Genomic DNA, 15970 nt, shown 5'->3' with positions numbered 1-15970 from the left:
GGGGTTTTTTTGGGGGTTTCTTTTGGGTTTTTTGGGGGTTTTTGGGGGGTTTTTTTGGGGGGGTTTTTTGGGGGTTTTTTTTTGGGTTTTCTTTGGGTTTTTTTGGGGGGTTTTTTTTGGGGTTTTTTTGGGGGGCGTTTAGTTTTTTTGGGGGGGGTTTTTTGGTTTTCTTTGCGTTTTTTGGGGGGTTTTTTTGGGTTTTGTTTTTTTTTTTTTTGGGGGGGGGTGTTTGGTTGGTTTGGTTTTTTGTTTTTTTTTTTTATTTTATTTTATTTTTTTTGGTTTTTTTTAGTTGTTTTCCCCCATCCCGGCGCTCCGAGGGTTCCGGGGCCGGCCCCGCCTGCATCCCGGCCAATCCCTTCCCGTTTTTCCACCCCGAGCTTTTCCCACCGCACCCGAGCCCCGCCGAACCCCGCACCGGGAAAAGGATGCGGGAACCGGGAAGCGCCGCCGGGATCGCCTCCCGCCCCTCATATTCTTATTTTTTATCATTTTTCCCGGTTTTTTTTGCGTTTTTTCCCGATTTTTCCCGGTTTTTTCGGGCCCGGTTTTTGCGGCTCCCGTCGGGAAGGAGGAGCAGGGCAGGCATCGCGACATCTCTGGGGCAGAGCTGGGAAAGCTGGGAAAAAGCGCCTGGAAAAGCAGCTGGGAACCGGCCCCAGGAGCCGGGAAAAAAACGGGAAAAAAACGGGAAAAAAACCGGGAAAAAAACCGGGAAAAAAATCCGGGAATCGGCGGGGAAGGAACCGGGAATAACCCGGGAAAAAAATCCGGGAATCGGCGGGGAAGGAGCCGAGATTCGGCCGGGAAGGAAATTCGGGAATCAGCCGGGAAAGGACCGGGAAAAATCCGGGAATTGACCGGGAAGGAACCGGGAAGAAAATCCGGGAATCGCACGGGAAGGAATTTCGGGATTCGGCCGGGAAGGAGCCGGGAATTGGCCGGGAAGGAATTTCGGGAATCGGCCGGGAAAGGACCGGGAAAAATCCGGGAAAAATCCGGGAATCGGCGGGGAAGGAGCCGGGAAGGAATTTCGGGATTCGGCCGGGAAAGGACTGGGAATAATCGGGGAAAAATCCGGGAATCGGCGGGGAAGGAGCCGGGATTCGGCCGGGAAAAATCCGGGAAGTGGCTGGGAAGGAAATTCGGGAATCAGCCGGGGAAAACCGGGAAGGAATTTCGGGAATCAGCCGGGGAAAACCGGGAAGGAATTTCGGGAATCAGCCGGGAACCGGCGAGGCAGGAACCGGGGAAGGATTTTGGGATTCGGCCGGGAAAAATCCGGGATTCGGCCGGGATTTGGCCGGGATTCGGCCGGGAAAAATCCGGGATTCGGCCGGGAAGGAATTCCAGGACTCAGCCGGGAATCCCGGCCTCCAAAATTCCCGATCCTGGGATTTTCCCCGGGGCGACCGAAGCCGCCCCAGAATCGCCCAGGCCCCGCAGGGCGGCGATGCCGCCGGTGACGCTGCTGCGCTGAGCATCCCCGCGCTTCCCTCTGGAAAAAAACCCCAAAAAAAACCCCGGGAATCCCAAAATTCCAATCCCTGGCGCCCACCATGCCCAGGACCCGCGCCTTCTCCGAGCCCGAATTCTCGGCCGAGTACTCGGCCGATTATTCCCTGAGTTTCCCATCGGATCCCGACGGGAATCTCCGCCGGTCCCGGGACTCGCCGGCCCCGCAGGGCCCCTGGGGCGGCCCCTGCCCGTGCCTGCCGCATTCCCGGCGCTTCTCCTTCTCTCCGGAATCCTTGGAAAAGCTCTACCAGACTTATTTCCGCCGCCAGCGCCACGAAACCCTGCTGGTCCTCGTCGTCTTCTCCGCCCTCTTCGACTGCTACATCCTGGGCATGTGCGCCGGCTTTTCCCGCATGGAAAAACTTTTCCCGGCGCTGGCGGCGCTGGCCGGGCTGGTGGCGCACGGGGCGATTTTCCTCCTGCTGAAATCGCGGCTGCTCCCCGAGGATTTCTGCCAGAAATTCCTGCCCTGCGGGCTGTGGGCGCTGACGGTGGCGCAGCTCTGGGCGTTGCTGGGGCTGGAATTCCGCCGGAGTTTCCCGGAGGCCGTGGACACGGCGGGCTGGCAGGCGTTCTTCGCCTTCTCCTGCTTCCTGACGCTGCCGCTGCGCCTGGCGCGGATCCTGCTGCTGGCGGCCGCCTCCTGCGGCGGGCACGCGCTCGTCCTGGGCATCGTCCACCTCCAGAGGGGAGCGGGACACGCGGAGCGAGGGGAGGTGGCCAGGCAGGTGCGGGAATGGGGCTGGGAATGGGGCGGGAATGGGGCGGGAATGGAGCTGGGACTGCATGGATTGAGGGGAGGTGGCCAGGCAGGTGCGGGAATGGGGCTGGGAATGGGAGTGGGAATGGTGGAAATGGGATGGGAATGGACTGAGAAAGGGATGGGAATAATGGGAATGGGGGGAATGGGGAATGGGAATGGGATGGGAATGGACAGGGAATGGGGACTGGGAATGGAGTGGAAGTGGTGGAAATTGGTCAGGGAATGGGTTGGGAATGGTGGGAATGGGGCAGGGAATTGTGGAAAAGGGATGGGAATGGAGTGGGAATGGAGACTGGGAATGGAAGTGGGAATGGTGGAAATTGGTCAGGGAATGGGTTGGGAATGCTGGGAATGGGGCAGGGAATGGGGCAGGGTCTGTTTTGGGGCTGGCGCGGATCCTGCTGCTGGCGGCCGCCTCCTGCGGCGGGCACGCGCTCGTCCTGGGCATCGTCCACCTCCAGAGGGCAGCGGGACACGCGGAGCGAGGGGAGGTGGCCAGGCAGGTGCGGGAATGGGGCTGGGAATGGGGCTGGGAATTGCATGGATTGAGGGGAGGTGGCCAGGCAGGTGCGGGAATGGGGCTGGGAATTGCATGGACCGAGGGCTCAGGCAGGTGCGGGAATGGGGCGGGAATGGTGGGAATGGAGCGGGAATTCCATGGATGGAGGGCTCAGGCAGGTGCGGGAATGGGGCTGGGAATGGGGCTGGGAATTGCATGGGCCGAGGGGAGGTGGCCAGACAGGTGCGGGAATGGGGCTGGGAATGGTGGAAAAGGGGTGGGAATGGACAAGGAATGGACAAGGAATGGTTTGGGAATGGGCTGGGAATTCATGGATTGAGGGGTTCTGGACAGGCAGGTGCGGGAATGGAGCTGGGAATGGGGTGAGAATGATGGAAAAGGAGAATGAATGGACAAGGAATGGGATGGGAATGGAATGGGACTAGGGCAGGAATGGGGTGGGAATTCCATAGATTGGGGGGAAGTGGCCAGGCAGGTGCGGGAATGGAGCTGGGAATGGGGCAGGGAATTGTGGAAATGGGATGGGAATGGAGCAGGAATGGGAATGGGAATGGTGTGGGAATTGTGGGAATGGAGAGGGAATGGAATGGGAATGGTGGAGATTGGTCAGGGAATGGGTTGGGAATGGTGGGAGTGGGGCAGGGAATTGGGGAAAAGGGATGGGAATGGAGAGGGAATGGAATGGGAATGGAATGGGACTAGGGCAGGAATGGGGCGGGAATGGGGTGGGAATTCCATGGATCGAGGGGTTCTGGCCAGGCAGGTGTGGGAATGGGGCTGGGAATGGGGCAGGGAATGGCGGGAATGGAAAGAGAATGGAATGGGAATGGACGGAGAATGGGGACTGGGAATGGGGACTGGGAATGGGAGTGGGAATGGTGGGAATTGGTCATGGAATGGGTTGGGAATGCTGGGAATGGGGCAGGGAATGGGGCAGGGGCTGGTTTGGGGCTGGCGTGGATCCTGGTGCTGTCCTGGGCATCGTCCACTTCCAGAGGGGCCGGGACACGCGGAGCGAGGGGAGGTGGCCAGGCAGGTGCGGGAATGGGGCGGGAATGGGGCTGGGAATTCCTTGGATCGAGGGGTTTTGGCCAGGCAGGTGCGGGAATGGGGCTGGGAGTGGAGGAATGGGCAGGGAATGGAGCAGGAATGGGGCGGGAATGGGGCGGGAATGGGGTGGGAATGATGGAAAAGGGATGGGAATGGACAGGGAATGACTTAGGAATGGGATGGGAATGGAATGGGACTGGGGCAGGAATGGGGCGGGAATGGGGCGGGAATTCCATGGATGGAGGGGTGGTGGCCAGGCAGGTGCGGGAATGGGGCAGGGAATGGAGGAATGGACAGGGAATGGAGCAGGAATGGGGCGGGAATGGGGCTGGGAATTGTGGAAAAGGGATGGGAATGGACAGGAATGATTTGGGAATGGGGCAGGAATTCCTTGGATTGAGGGGTTCTGGACAGGCAGGTGTGGGAATGGGGCTGGGAGTGGGCTGGGGTTGGTGGGAATGGAAAGAGAATGGAATGGGAATGGACAGGGAATGGGGACTGGGAATGGGAGTGGGAATTGGTCAGGGAATTGGTCAGGGAATGGGTTGGGAATGCTGGGAATGGGGCAGGGAATTGGGGAAAAGGGATGGGAATGGAGAGGGTCTGGGGACTGGGAATGGGGTGGGAATTCCATGGATTGAGGGGTTCTGGCCAGGCAGGTGCGGGAATGGGGCTGGGAATGCGCTGGGAATGGGATTGGAGTTTTTCCAGGGTTTGGGATTTGGGATCAGAGCTTTTCCTGCAGGATTTGCCAGCTGGGATCTCCTCAGTGTTGGAGCTTTTCCCGCAGGATTTGGGGTTTGGGATCAGAGGTTTTCCCGGAGAATTTGGGATTTGGGTCAGAGCTTTTCCCACAGGATTTGGGATTTGGGATCTGGGATCAGAGGTTTTCCTGAAGAATTTGAGATTTGGGATCAGAGCTTTTCCTGGAGAATATGGGATTTGGGATCTTCTCCATGTTGGGGCACTTCCCACAGAATTTGGGATTTGGGATTTGAGATTTTCCCACAGAATTTGGGATTTGGGATCAGAGCTTCTCCCACAGGATTTGGGATCTGAGATCTCCTTCATGCTGGAGTTTTTCCTGCAGAATTTTGGGATTTGGGATCAGAGGTTTTCCTGCAGAATTTTGGGATTTGCAGCTTTTCCTGTGGGATTTGGGATCTGGGATCGGAGCTTTCCGCACAGAATTTGGGATTTGGGATCAGAGCTTTTCCCACAGGATTTGGGATCTGGGATTGAAGATTTTCCCACAGGATTTAGGGTATGGGATCTCCTCCTCTGGGCTGGAGCTTTTCCCGCAGGATTTGGGATCTGGGATTGGAACTTTTCCTGCAGAATTTTGGGATTTGGGATCACAGTTTTTCCTGCAGGATTTGGGATCTGGGATCAGAGCTTTTCCTGCAGAATTTGGGGTTCAGGACCGGAGCTTTCCCTGTGGAATTTGGGATTTGGGATCAGAGCTTTTCCCGGAAAATTTAGGATCCAAGATCTTCTCCATGTTGGAGCATTTCCCACAGAATTTGGGATCTGGATCAGAGCTTTTCCCACAAAATATTTGGGATTCGGGATCGCAGCTTTTCCTGCGGGATTTGGGATCTGGGGTTTGAGATTTTCCAGCAGAATTTGGGATCTGGGATCAGAGCTTTCTGCACAGAATTTAGGGTTTGGGATTGGAGTTTTTCCCGCAGGATTTGGGCTCTGGGATTGGAGCTTTTCCCACAGAATTTAGGGTATGGGATCTCCTCTATACTGGAGCTTTTCCCGCAGGATTTGGGGTTTGGGATCAGAGGTTTTCCCGGAGAATTTGGAATTTGGGATCAGAGCTTTTCCCACAGGATTTAGGATCCAAGATCTTCCCCATGTTGGCGCTTTTCCCACAGAATATTTGGGATTCAGGACCGGAGTTTTTCCCGCAGAATTTGGGATTGGGGATCGGTGCTTTTCCTGCAGGATTTGGGATTTGGGATCTTCCCCATGTTGGGGCACTTCCCACAGAATTTGGGATCTGGATCAGAGCTTTTCCCACAAAATATTTGGGATTCAGGATCGGTGCTTTTCCTGCAGGATTTGGGATCTGGGATTTGAGATTTTCCTGCAGAATTTGGGATTTGGGATTGGAGCTTCTCCCACAGGATTTGGGATTTGGGATCTTCTCCATGTTGGCGCTTTTCCTCCTGAATTTGGGATCTGGATCACAATTTTTCCCACAAAATATTTGGGATTTGGGATCAGAGCTTTTCCCGCAGGATTTGGGATTTGGGATCTTCTCCACATTGGAGCATTTCCCGCAGAATTTGGGATCGGGATCAGAGCTTTTCCCACAGAACATTTGGGATTTGGGATTGGAGCTTTTCCCACAGGATTTGGGATCTGGGATCGGATCTTTTCCCGCAGGATTTGGGGTTCAGGACCGGAGCTTTCCCTGTGGAATTTGGGATTTGGGATCAGAGCTTTTCCCGCAGGATTTGGGATCTGGGATCTCCTCCATGCTGGGGCACTTCCCACAGAATTTGGGATTTGGGATCAGAGGTTTTCCCACAGAATATTTGGGATTCGGGATCGGTGCTTTTCCCGCAGAATTTGGGATCTGGGATTTGAGATTTTCCTGCAGAATTTGGGATTTGGGATCAGAGCTTTTCCCGCAGGATTTGGGATTTGGGATCTCCTCCATGTTGGCGCTTTTCCTCCTGAAATTGGGATTTGGGATCAGAGGTTTTCCCACAGAATATTTGGGATTCAGGATCGGTGCTTTTCCTGCAGAATTTGGGATCTGGGATTTGAGATTTTCCTGCAGAATTTGGGATTTGGGATCAGAGCTTTTCCCGCAGGATTTGGGATCTGGGATCTCCTCCATGCTGGAGTTTTTCCTGCAGAATTTTGGGATTTGGGATCAGAGGTTTTCCTGCAGGATTTGGAATTTGGGATTTGAGCTTTTCCCGCAGAATTTGGGATCAGGACCATCCCCCCAAAATCTGGGATCTGGGAAGTGTTTTGGATCCCAGGACACATCAGGGGGGATTTTCTGGGATGAGCTGGAATGGGGTGGGTGAGAGGATTCCTGGGGTTTTCAGCATTCCCGGGATTTTCAGCATTCCCGGGATTTTCAGCATTCCTGGGGTTTTCAGCATTCCAATCCATGGGATCAGGACCCAACCCAAGGATGGGATGCATCCCATGGACCTGGATCAATCCATGGGGTCAGGACCCCACCCTATGGGATCAGGACCCAATCCATGGGATCAGCATTGAATCCATGGGATCAGGACCCAATCCATGGGGTCAGGATGGAATCCATGGGGTCAGGATGGAATCCATGGGATCAGGATGGAATCCAGGGGGTCAGGATCCAATCCATGGGATCAGGACCCGATCCATGGGATCAGGATGGAATCCATGGAATCAGGACCCAATCCATGGGGTCAGGATGGAATCCATGGGATCAGGATCCCACCCTATGGGATCAGGACGGAATCCAGGGGGTCAGGACCCATTCCATGGGATCAGATCCCAATCCATGGGATCGGGATCCCACTCTATAGGATCAGGATCCAATCCATGGGGTCAGGATGGAATCCATGGGATCAGGACGGAATCCAGGGGATCAGGATCGAATCCATGGGATCAGATCCCAATCCATGGGGTCAGGATTGAAACCAAGGGATCAGGACCCGATCCATGGGATCAGGACCCAATCCATGGGATCAGGATCCAATCCATGGGATCAGGACCCGATCCATGGGGTCAGGATGGAATCCATGGGATCAGGATCCATTCCATGGGATCAGGACCCATTCCATGGGGTCAGGATGGAATCCATGGGATCAGGATCCCACCCTATGGGATCAGGACCCAATCCAGGGGGTCAGGATGGAATCCATGGGATCAGGATCCATTCCATGGGATCAGGACCCAATCCATGGGATCTGGACCCCGCCCGAGGATGGGCTCCACCCCCTGGGCCTGGACCAATCCCGTGGGCTCTCCCAGGCTCCACCCCCTGCCCTGGGCGTTCCCGGTGGGCGGGGCCGGGGCCTCTCCCAGGTTTTTGGCCGTTCCCAGGGATCCGGATCCGGAGCCCGGCCGCGCTTTTCCGGAACCTTCCGGCCGCGATTCCCGGGATTCCTCCGGATGCGTCCCGGAGATTCCGCGATCCCAGATTCCTGATGGTGCCTCCCGAAGGTCTCGTGATCCCAAATTCCCGCTCGTTCTTCCCAAAAATCCCGGGATTCCCAAATTCCCGCTGTTCCCAAAAATCCTGGGATTCCCAAATTCCCGCTCTTTCTTCCCAATGATCCCGGGATTCCCAAATTCCTGCTCTTTCATTCCGAATATCCCACGATCCCAAATTCCAGCTCTTTCTTCCCAGAGATGCTGTGATCCTGAATTCCCACTGTTCTCTCCCGAAGATCCCGCGATCCCAAATTCCCGCTGTTCCCGAAAATCCTGTGATCCCAAATTCCAGCTCTTTCATCCCAAATTCCCACTGTTCCCAATGATCCTGTGATCCCAAATTCCCGCTGTTCCCAAAAATCCTGTGATCCCAAATTCCCGCTCTTTTATCCCAATGGTCTTGTGATTCCAAATTCCTGCTCTTTCATCCCAAATTCCTGCTGTTCCCAAAAATCCTGTGATCCCAAATTCCCGCTCTTTCTTCCCAATGATCCTGGGATCCCAAATTCCTCCTCTTTCATCCTGAATATCCCACGATCCCAAATTCCCGCTGTTTGATCCCGAGATCCCAAATTCCCTCTACTCCATCCCAAAAATCCTGAGATCCCAAATCCCTGCTGTTCCATCCCAAAGATCCCCCGATCCCAAATTCCCTCGATTGCATCCCGAAGATCCCCCCGATCCCGAATTCCCGCTCTTTTATCCCAAAAATCCTGTGATCCCAAATTCCTGCTCTTCCTTCCCGAATATCCCACGATTCCAAATTCCAGCTCTTTCTTCCCAAAGATCCCGCGATCCCAAATTCCCACTGTTTTTTTTTTTCCCGAAGATCCCACGATCCCAAATTCCCGCTGTTCCCAAAAATCCTGTGATCCCACATTCCCGCTGTTCCCAAAAATCCTGTGATCCCGAATTCCCGCTGTTCCCAAAAATCCTGTGATCCCACATTCCCGCTGTTCCCAAAAATCCTGTGATCCCGAATTCCCGCTGTTCCCAAAAATCCTGTGATCCCAAATTCCCGCTCCTTTATCCCAATGATCCTGAGATCCCAAATTCCCGCTCTTTCATTCCGAATATCCCACGATTCCAAATTCCAGCTCTCTCTTCCCAAAGATCCCACGATCCCAAATTCCCACTGGTTTTTTTTTCCCGAAGATCCCGCGATCCCAAATTCCCGCTGTTCCCAAAAATCCTGTGTTCCCAAATTCCTGCTCTTTCATCCCAAATTCCTGCTGTTCCCAAAAATCCTGTGATCCCAGATTCCTGCTTGTTTATCCCAATGATCCTGTGATCCCAAATTCCTGCTCTTCCTTCCCGAATATCCCATGATCCCAAATATCCCCTGGTCCCAAATTCCCGCTCTTTCATCCTGAATATCCCATGATCCCAAATTCCCGCTGTTTGATCCCGAGATCCCAAATTCCCTCCACTCCATCCCAAAAATCCTGTGATCCCAAATTCCCGTTCTTTTATCCCAATGGTCCTGGGATCCCAAATTCCTGCTCTTTCATTCCGAATATCCCACGAATCCAAATTCCAGCTCTTTCTTCCCAAAGATCCCGTGATCCCAAATTCCCACTGTTCTCTCCCGAAGATCCCACAATCCCAAATTCCCACTGTTTTTTTTTCCCGAAGATCCCGTGATCCCAAATTCCCACTGTTCCCAAAAATCCCGTGATCCCAAATTCCAGCTCTTTCATCCCAATGGTTCTGTGATCCCAAATTCCAGCTCTTTCATTCCAAATATCCCACGATTCCAAATTCTAGCTTTTTGTTCCCAAAAATCCTGTGATCCCAAATTCCCACTCTTTCATCCCAGAGATCCGGTGTCCCCAAATTCCAGCTCTTTCACCCCAAATTCCCGCTGTTCCCAAAAATCCTGTGATCCCAAATTCCCGCTCGTTTATCCCAATGGTCCTGTGATCCCAAATTCCTCCTCTTCCTTCCCAAAGATCCACTGATCCCAAATTCCCAATTTCATCCTTAAGATCCTTTGATCCCAAATTCCCACTGTTTCATCCCAAATATCCCTCGATCCCAAATTTCTGCTCTTTCATCCCAAATATCCCCCGATCCCAAATTCCTGCCCTTCCATCCCGAATATCCTGCAATCCTAAGTTCCCACTGCTGGATCCTGAATATCCCGCGATCCCAAATTCCCGCTGTTTGATCCCGAGATCCCAAACTCCCTCCATTCCATCCCAAAAATCCTGTGATCCCAAATTCCCGTTCTTTTATCCCAATGGTCCTGGGATCCCAAATTCCTGCTCTTTCATTCCGAAGATCCCACGATCCTGAATTCCCGCTCTCTCTTCCCAAAGATCCCACGATCCCAAATTCCCACTGTTTTTTTTCCCGAAGATCCTGTGATCCCAAATTCCCGCTGTTCCCAAAAATCCTGTGATCCCGAATTCCCGCTCATTTATCCCGATGGTTCTGTGATCCCAAATTCCTGCTCTTTCATTCCGAATATCCCACGAATCCAAATTCCAGCTTTTTGTTCCCAAAAATCCCACGATCCCAAATTCCCACTCTTTCATCCCAGAGATCCGGTGTCCCCAAATTCCAGCTCTTTCACCCCAAATTCCCGCTGTTCCCAAAAATCCTGTGATCCCAAATTCCCGCTGTTCCCAAAAATCCTGTGTTCCCAAATTCCAGCTCTTTCATCCCAAATTCCTGCTGTTCCCTAAAATCCTGTGATCCCAGATTCCCGCCCTTTTATCCCAGTGGTCCTGTGATCCCAAATTCCCACTGTTTTATCCCAGATATCCCCTGGTCCCAAATTCCTGCTCTTTGTTCCCGAATATCCCCTGATCCCAAATATCCTGTGATCCCAAATTCCTGCAGTTTGTTCCCAAAAATCCCCTGATCCCAAATTCCCGCTCTTTCATCCTGAATATCCCACGATCCCAAATTCCCGCTGTTTGATCCTGAGATCCCAAATTCCCTCCACTCCATCCCAAAAATCCTGAGATCCCAAATTCCTGCCATTCCATCCCGAATATCCCCCGATCCCAAATTCCTGCCCTTCCATCCTGAATATCCTGCAATCCCAAATTCCCACTGTTTGATCCTGAGATCCCAGATTCCCGCTATTCCATCCCGAATATCCCGTGATCCCAAATTCCTCCTCTTCCTTCCCAAAGATCCCATGATAACAAATTCCTGCAGTTCCATCCCAAAGATTCCCCGAACCCAAATTCCTGAGGATCCCCCGATCCCAAATTCCGGCTGTTCCATCCTGAAGATCCCCTGATCCCAAATTCCTGCCCTTCCATCCCGAATATCCTGCAATCCTAAGTTCCCACTGCTGGATCCTGAATATCCCACGATCCCAAATTCCCGCTGTTTGATCCCGAGATCCCAAACTCCCTCCATTCCATCCCAAAAATCCTGTGATCCCAAATTCCCTCCACTCCATCCCAAAAATACTGAATATCCCAAATTCCCGTTCTTTTATCCCAATGATCCTGTGATCCCAAATTCCTGCTCTTTCATTCCGAATATCCCACGATTCCAAATTCCAGCTCTTTCTTCCCGAAGATCCCACGATTCCAAATTCCCACTGTTTTTTTTTTCCTGAAGATCCCGCGATCTCAAATTCCCGCTGTTCCCAAAAATGCTGTGTTCCCAAATTCCCGCTCTTTTATCCCAATGGTCTTGTGATCCCAAATTCCTGCTGTTCCCAAAAATCCTGTGATCCCAAATTCCCGCTGTTCCCAAAAATCCTGTGATCCCGAATTCCCGTTCTTTTATCCCAATGATCCTGTGATCCCAAATTCCTGCTCTTTCATTCCAAATATCCCACGATTCCAAATTCCAGCTCTTTCTTCCCAAAGATGCTGTGATCCTGAATTCCCACTGTTCTCTCCCGAAGATCCCACGATTCCAAATTCCCACTCTCTTTTCCCAGAGATCCCGTGATCCCAAATTCCTGCTGTTCCCAAAAATCCTGTGATCCCAAATTCCTGCTCTTTCATTCCAAATATCCCATGATTCCAAATTCCAGCTTTTTGTTCCCAAAAATCCTGAGATCCTAAATTCCCACTCTTTCATCCCAGAGATCCGGTGTCCCCAAATTCCAGCTCTTTCACCCCAAATTCCCGCTGTTCCCAAAAATCCTGTGATCCTGAATTCCCGCTATTCCCAAAAATCCTGTGATCCCAAATTCCAGCTCTTTCATCCCGAATTCCCGCTATTCCCAAAAATCCTGTGATCCCAAATTCCTGCTCTTTTATCCCGATGATCCTGGGATCCCAAATTCCTGCTCTTTCATTCCGAATGTCCCACGAATCCAAATTCCAGCTCTTCCTTCCCAAATATCCCATGATCCCAAATTCCCACTGTTTGATCCCGAGATCCCAAACTCCCTCCATTCCATCCCAAAAATCCTGAGATCCCAAATCCCTGCTGTTCCATCCCGATTATCCCCGATCCCGAATTCCCTCGATTCCATCCCGAAGATCCCCCGATCCCAAATTCCCGCCATTCTATCCCGAAGATCCCTCGATCCCAAATTCCCGCTCTTTCATCCCGAAAATTCCCCAATCCCAAATCCCTGCCCTTCCATCTCGAATATCCCGTGATCCCGAATTCCCTCCATTCCTGATCCCAAAGATCCCCCCGATCCCAAATTCCCGCTCTTTCACCCTGAAGATTCCCTGATCCCAGATTCCCACTTTTCCATGCCAAACATCCCCCGATCCCAAATTCCCGCCATTCTATCCCGAATATCCCCGATCCCAAATTCCCTCGATTCCATCCCAAACATCCCCCGATCCCAAATTCCCGCCATTCTGTCCCGAACATCCCCCGATCCCAAATCTCCGCTCTTCCAGCCTGAATTTCCCTGATCCCAAACCCCCCCCCCATTCCATCCCATGATCCCAAACTCCCAAATATCCCAAATTCCCAGATTTCAGTAGTTTCCCACCCACAGCTGCTGTCCAACTGCGCGGCGGCCATGATGGCGGGCGCCATGTTGTGTGTCATGGCCGACAGGGGGCACCGGAAGCTGTTCCTGCCAAATCCCAGTGCTCCATCCTGAATATCCCAAATTCCCGAATATCCTGGGTGTCCCAAATTCCCAAATTTTGGTGGTTCCCGTCCCCAGCTGCTGTCCAACGTGGCGCTGCACGCCTGCGCGGCGGCCATGATGGCGGGCGCCATGTTTTACGTCATGGCTGACAGGAGGCACCGGAAGCCGTTCCTGCCAAATCCCGGTGTTCCATGCCATGATCCCAAATTCCCGAATATCCCAAATATCCCAAATATCCCAAATCTGGGCCCATTCCCGTCCCCAGCTGCTGTCCAACATGGCGATGTACGCTTGCGCGGCGGCCATGATGGCGGGTGCCATGTTGTGTGTTGTGTGTCATGGCCGACAGGAAGCACTGGAAGCCGTTCCTGCCAAATCCCGGTGTTCCATGCCGTGATCCCAAATTCCCAAATATCCCAAACATCCCAAACATCCCAAATCTGGGCCCATTCCCCCCCACAGCTGCTGTCCAACTGCGCGGCGGCCATGATGGCGGGCGCCATGTTGTGTGTTGTGTGTCATGGCCGACAGGAGGCACCAGAAGCCGTTCCTGCCAAATCCCAGTGTTCCATGCCATGATCCCAAATATCCCAAATATCCCAAATATCCCAAATCTGGGCCCATTCCCCCCCACAGCTGCTGTCCAACTGCGCGGCGGCCATGATGGTGGGCGCCATGTTGTACGTCATGGCCGACCGGAGGCACCGGAAGCCGTTCCTCCCAAATCCCAATGTTCCATCCTGAATATCCCAAATATCCCAAATATCCCAGATTTTGGTGGTTCCCATCCCCAGCTGCTGTCCAACGCGGCGCCGCATGCCTGCGCGGCGGCCATGATGGCGGGCGCCATGTTGTGTGTCGTGTGTCATGGCCGACAGGAGGCACCGGAATCCGTTCCTGCCAAATCCCGGTGTTCCATGCCGTGATCCCAAATATCCCAAATATCCCAAATATCCCAAATCTGGGCCCATTCCCACCCACAGCTGCCGTCCAACTGCGCGGCGGCCATGATGGCGGGCGCCATGTTTTACATCATGGCCGACCGGAAGCCGTTCCTGCCAAATCCCGGTGTTCCCTGCCATGATCCCAAATTCCCAAATATCCCAAATATCCCAAATATCCCAAATCTGGGCCCATTCCCCCCCACAGCTGCTGTCCAACTGTGCGGTGGCCATGATGGCGGGCGCCATGATGTGTGTTGTACGTCATGGCCGACAGGAGGCACCGGAAGCCGTTCCTGCCAAATCCCTGTGTTCCATCCTGAATATCCCAAATTCCCAAATATCCCAAACATCCCAAACATCCCAAACATCCCAAATATCCCAAATCTGGGCCCATTCCTACCCACAGCTGCTGTTCAACTGCGCGGCGGCCATGATGGCGGGCGCCATGTTTTACATCATGGCCGACCAGAGGCACCGGAAGCCGTTCCTGCCAAATCCCAGTGTTCCATCCTGAATATCCCAAATTCCCAAATATCCCAAATATCCCAAATCTGGGCCCATTCCTACCCACAGCTGCTGTCCAACTGCGTGGCGGCCATGATGGAGGGTGCCATGTTTTACATCATGGCTGACAGGAAGCACCGGAAGCCGTTCCTGCCAAATCCCAGTGTTCCATCCCGAATATCCCAAATTCCCGAATATCCCAAATTCCCAAATTTTGGTGGTTCCCGTCCCCAGCTGCTGTCCAACGCGGCGCCGCGTGCCTGCGCGGCGGCCATGATGGCGGGCGCCATGTTTTACATCATGGCCGACAGGAAGCACCGGAAGCCGTTCCTGCCAAATCCCGGTGTTCCATCCTGAATATCCCAAATATCCCAAATATCCCAAATTCCCAGATTTTGGTGGTTTCCCTCCCCAGCTGCTGTCGAACGTGGCGCTGTACGCGTGCGCGGTGGCCGTGGGCGCCATGTCGTACGTCATGGCCGACCGGAAGCACCGGAAGGCGTTCCTGGAGGCGCGGCAGTCGCTGGAGGTCAAACTCAACCTGGAGGAGCAGAGCCAGCAGCAGGTGGGGATTGGGAATTGGGAATGCCGGGAATTGGGAATTGGGAATTGGGAATGGGATTGGGGATGTGGGATTGGGAATGTGGGAATGGGGATGGGAATGGGGATGGGAATGGGATTGGGATTGGGATTGAGGTCAAACTCAACCTGGAGGTGCAGGGCCAGCGGCAGGTGGGGATTGGGAATGTGGGAATTGGGAATGGGTTTGGTAATGTGGGAATGGGGATGGGATTGGGAAATGGGAATGGGAAATGGGATTGGGATTGAGGTGAAACTCAACCTGCAGGAGCAGAGCCAGCAGCTGGTGGGAATTGGGAATGTGGGAATGTGGGAATGGGGATGGGGATGGGAATGGGAATGGGAATGGGGATAGGGATGGGATTGGGGGAATGGGAAATGGGAATGGGAAATGGGAATGGGATTGGGATTGGGATTGGGATGGAGGTCAAACTCAACCTGGAGGAGCAGAGCCAGGAGCAGGTGGGAATGAGGGAATGTGGGAACTGGGATTGGGAATGTGGGAATGTGGGATTGGGATTGGGATTGGTAATGTGGGAATGGGGATGGGATTGGGGATGGGATTAGGGATAGGAATGGGGATGGGAATTGGGATGGAAATGGGAATGGAATTGGGAATTGGGAAATGGGAAATGGGGATGGGATTGGGATTGGGATTGAGGTCAAACTCAACCTGGAGGAGCAGAGCCAGCAGCAGATGGGAATTGGGAATGTGGGAATTGGGAATTAGGAATTGGGAATGTGGGATTGGGAATGTGGGAATGTGGGAATGGGGATGGGATTGGGATTGAGGTCAAACTCAACCTGGAGGAGCAGAGCCAGCAGCAGGTGGGAATTGGGAAGTGGGAATTGAGAATGGGATTGGGGATGGGAATGGGAAT

At 53.3% G+C, this 15970-nt stretch overlaps 1 protein-coding gene across 4 annotated transcripts in view; it reads left to right on the top strand.

Moving 5' to 3' along the window:
- Positions 1-427: 427 nt before the first annotated feature.
- ADCY3 (adenylate cyclase 3) overlaps positions 428-15970 on the top strand; it is a 93148-nt gene continuing 77605 nt past the window's right edge. For 3 of the 4 annotated variants that reach the window (XM_077176452.1, XM_077176451.1, XM_077176455.1), the window contains exons 1-2: positions 431-2246; positions 14926-15075. In XM_077176452.1, coding sequence (XP_077032567.1) covers positions 1560-2246; positions 14926-15075 — 837 coding nt within the window. In that variant the 5' untranslated portion in view covers positions 431-1559. Of the gene's footprint in view, positions 2247-14925; positions 15076-15970 lie in introns of all 4 variants that reach the window. The other variant, XM_077176453.1, reaches the window with a different exon arrangement.

The sequence above is a fragment of the Agelaius phoeniceus genome, chromosome 3 (assembly GCF_051311805.1).
Source record: "Agelaius phoeniceus isolate bAgePho1 chromosome 3, bAgePho1.hap1, whole genome shotgun sequence".
In the NCBI taxonomy this organism is placed as follows: Eukaryota; Metazoa; Chordata; class Aves; order Passeriformes; family Icteridae; genus Agelaius; species Agelaius phoeniceus.
The sequence above is the reverse complement of the archived record's forward strand: the minus strand, read 5'-3'. Positions and strand labels throughout refer to the sequence as shown.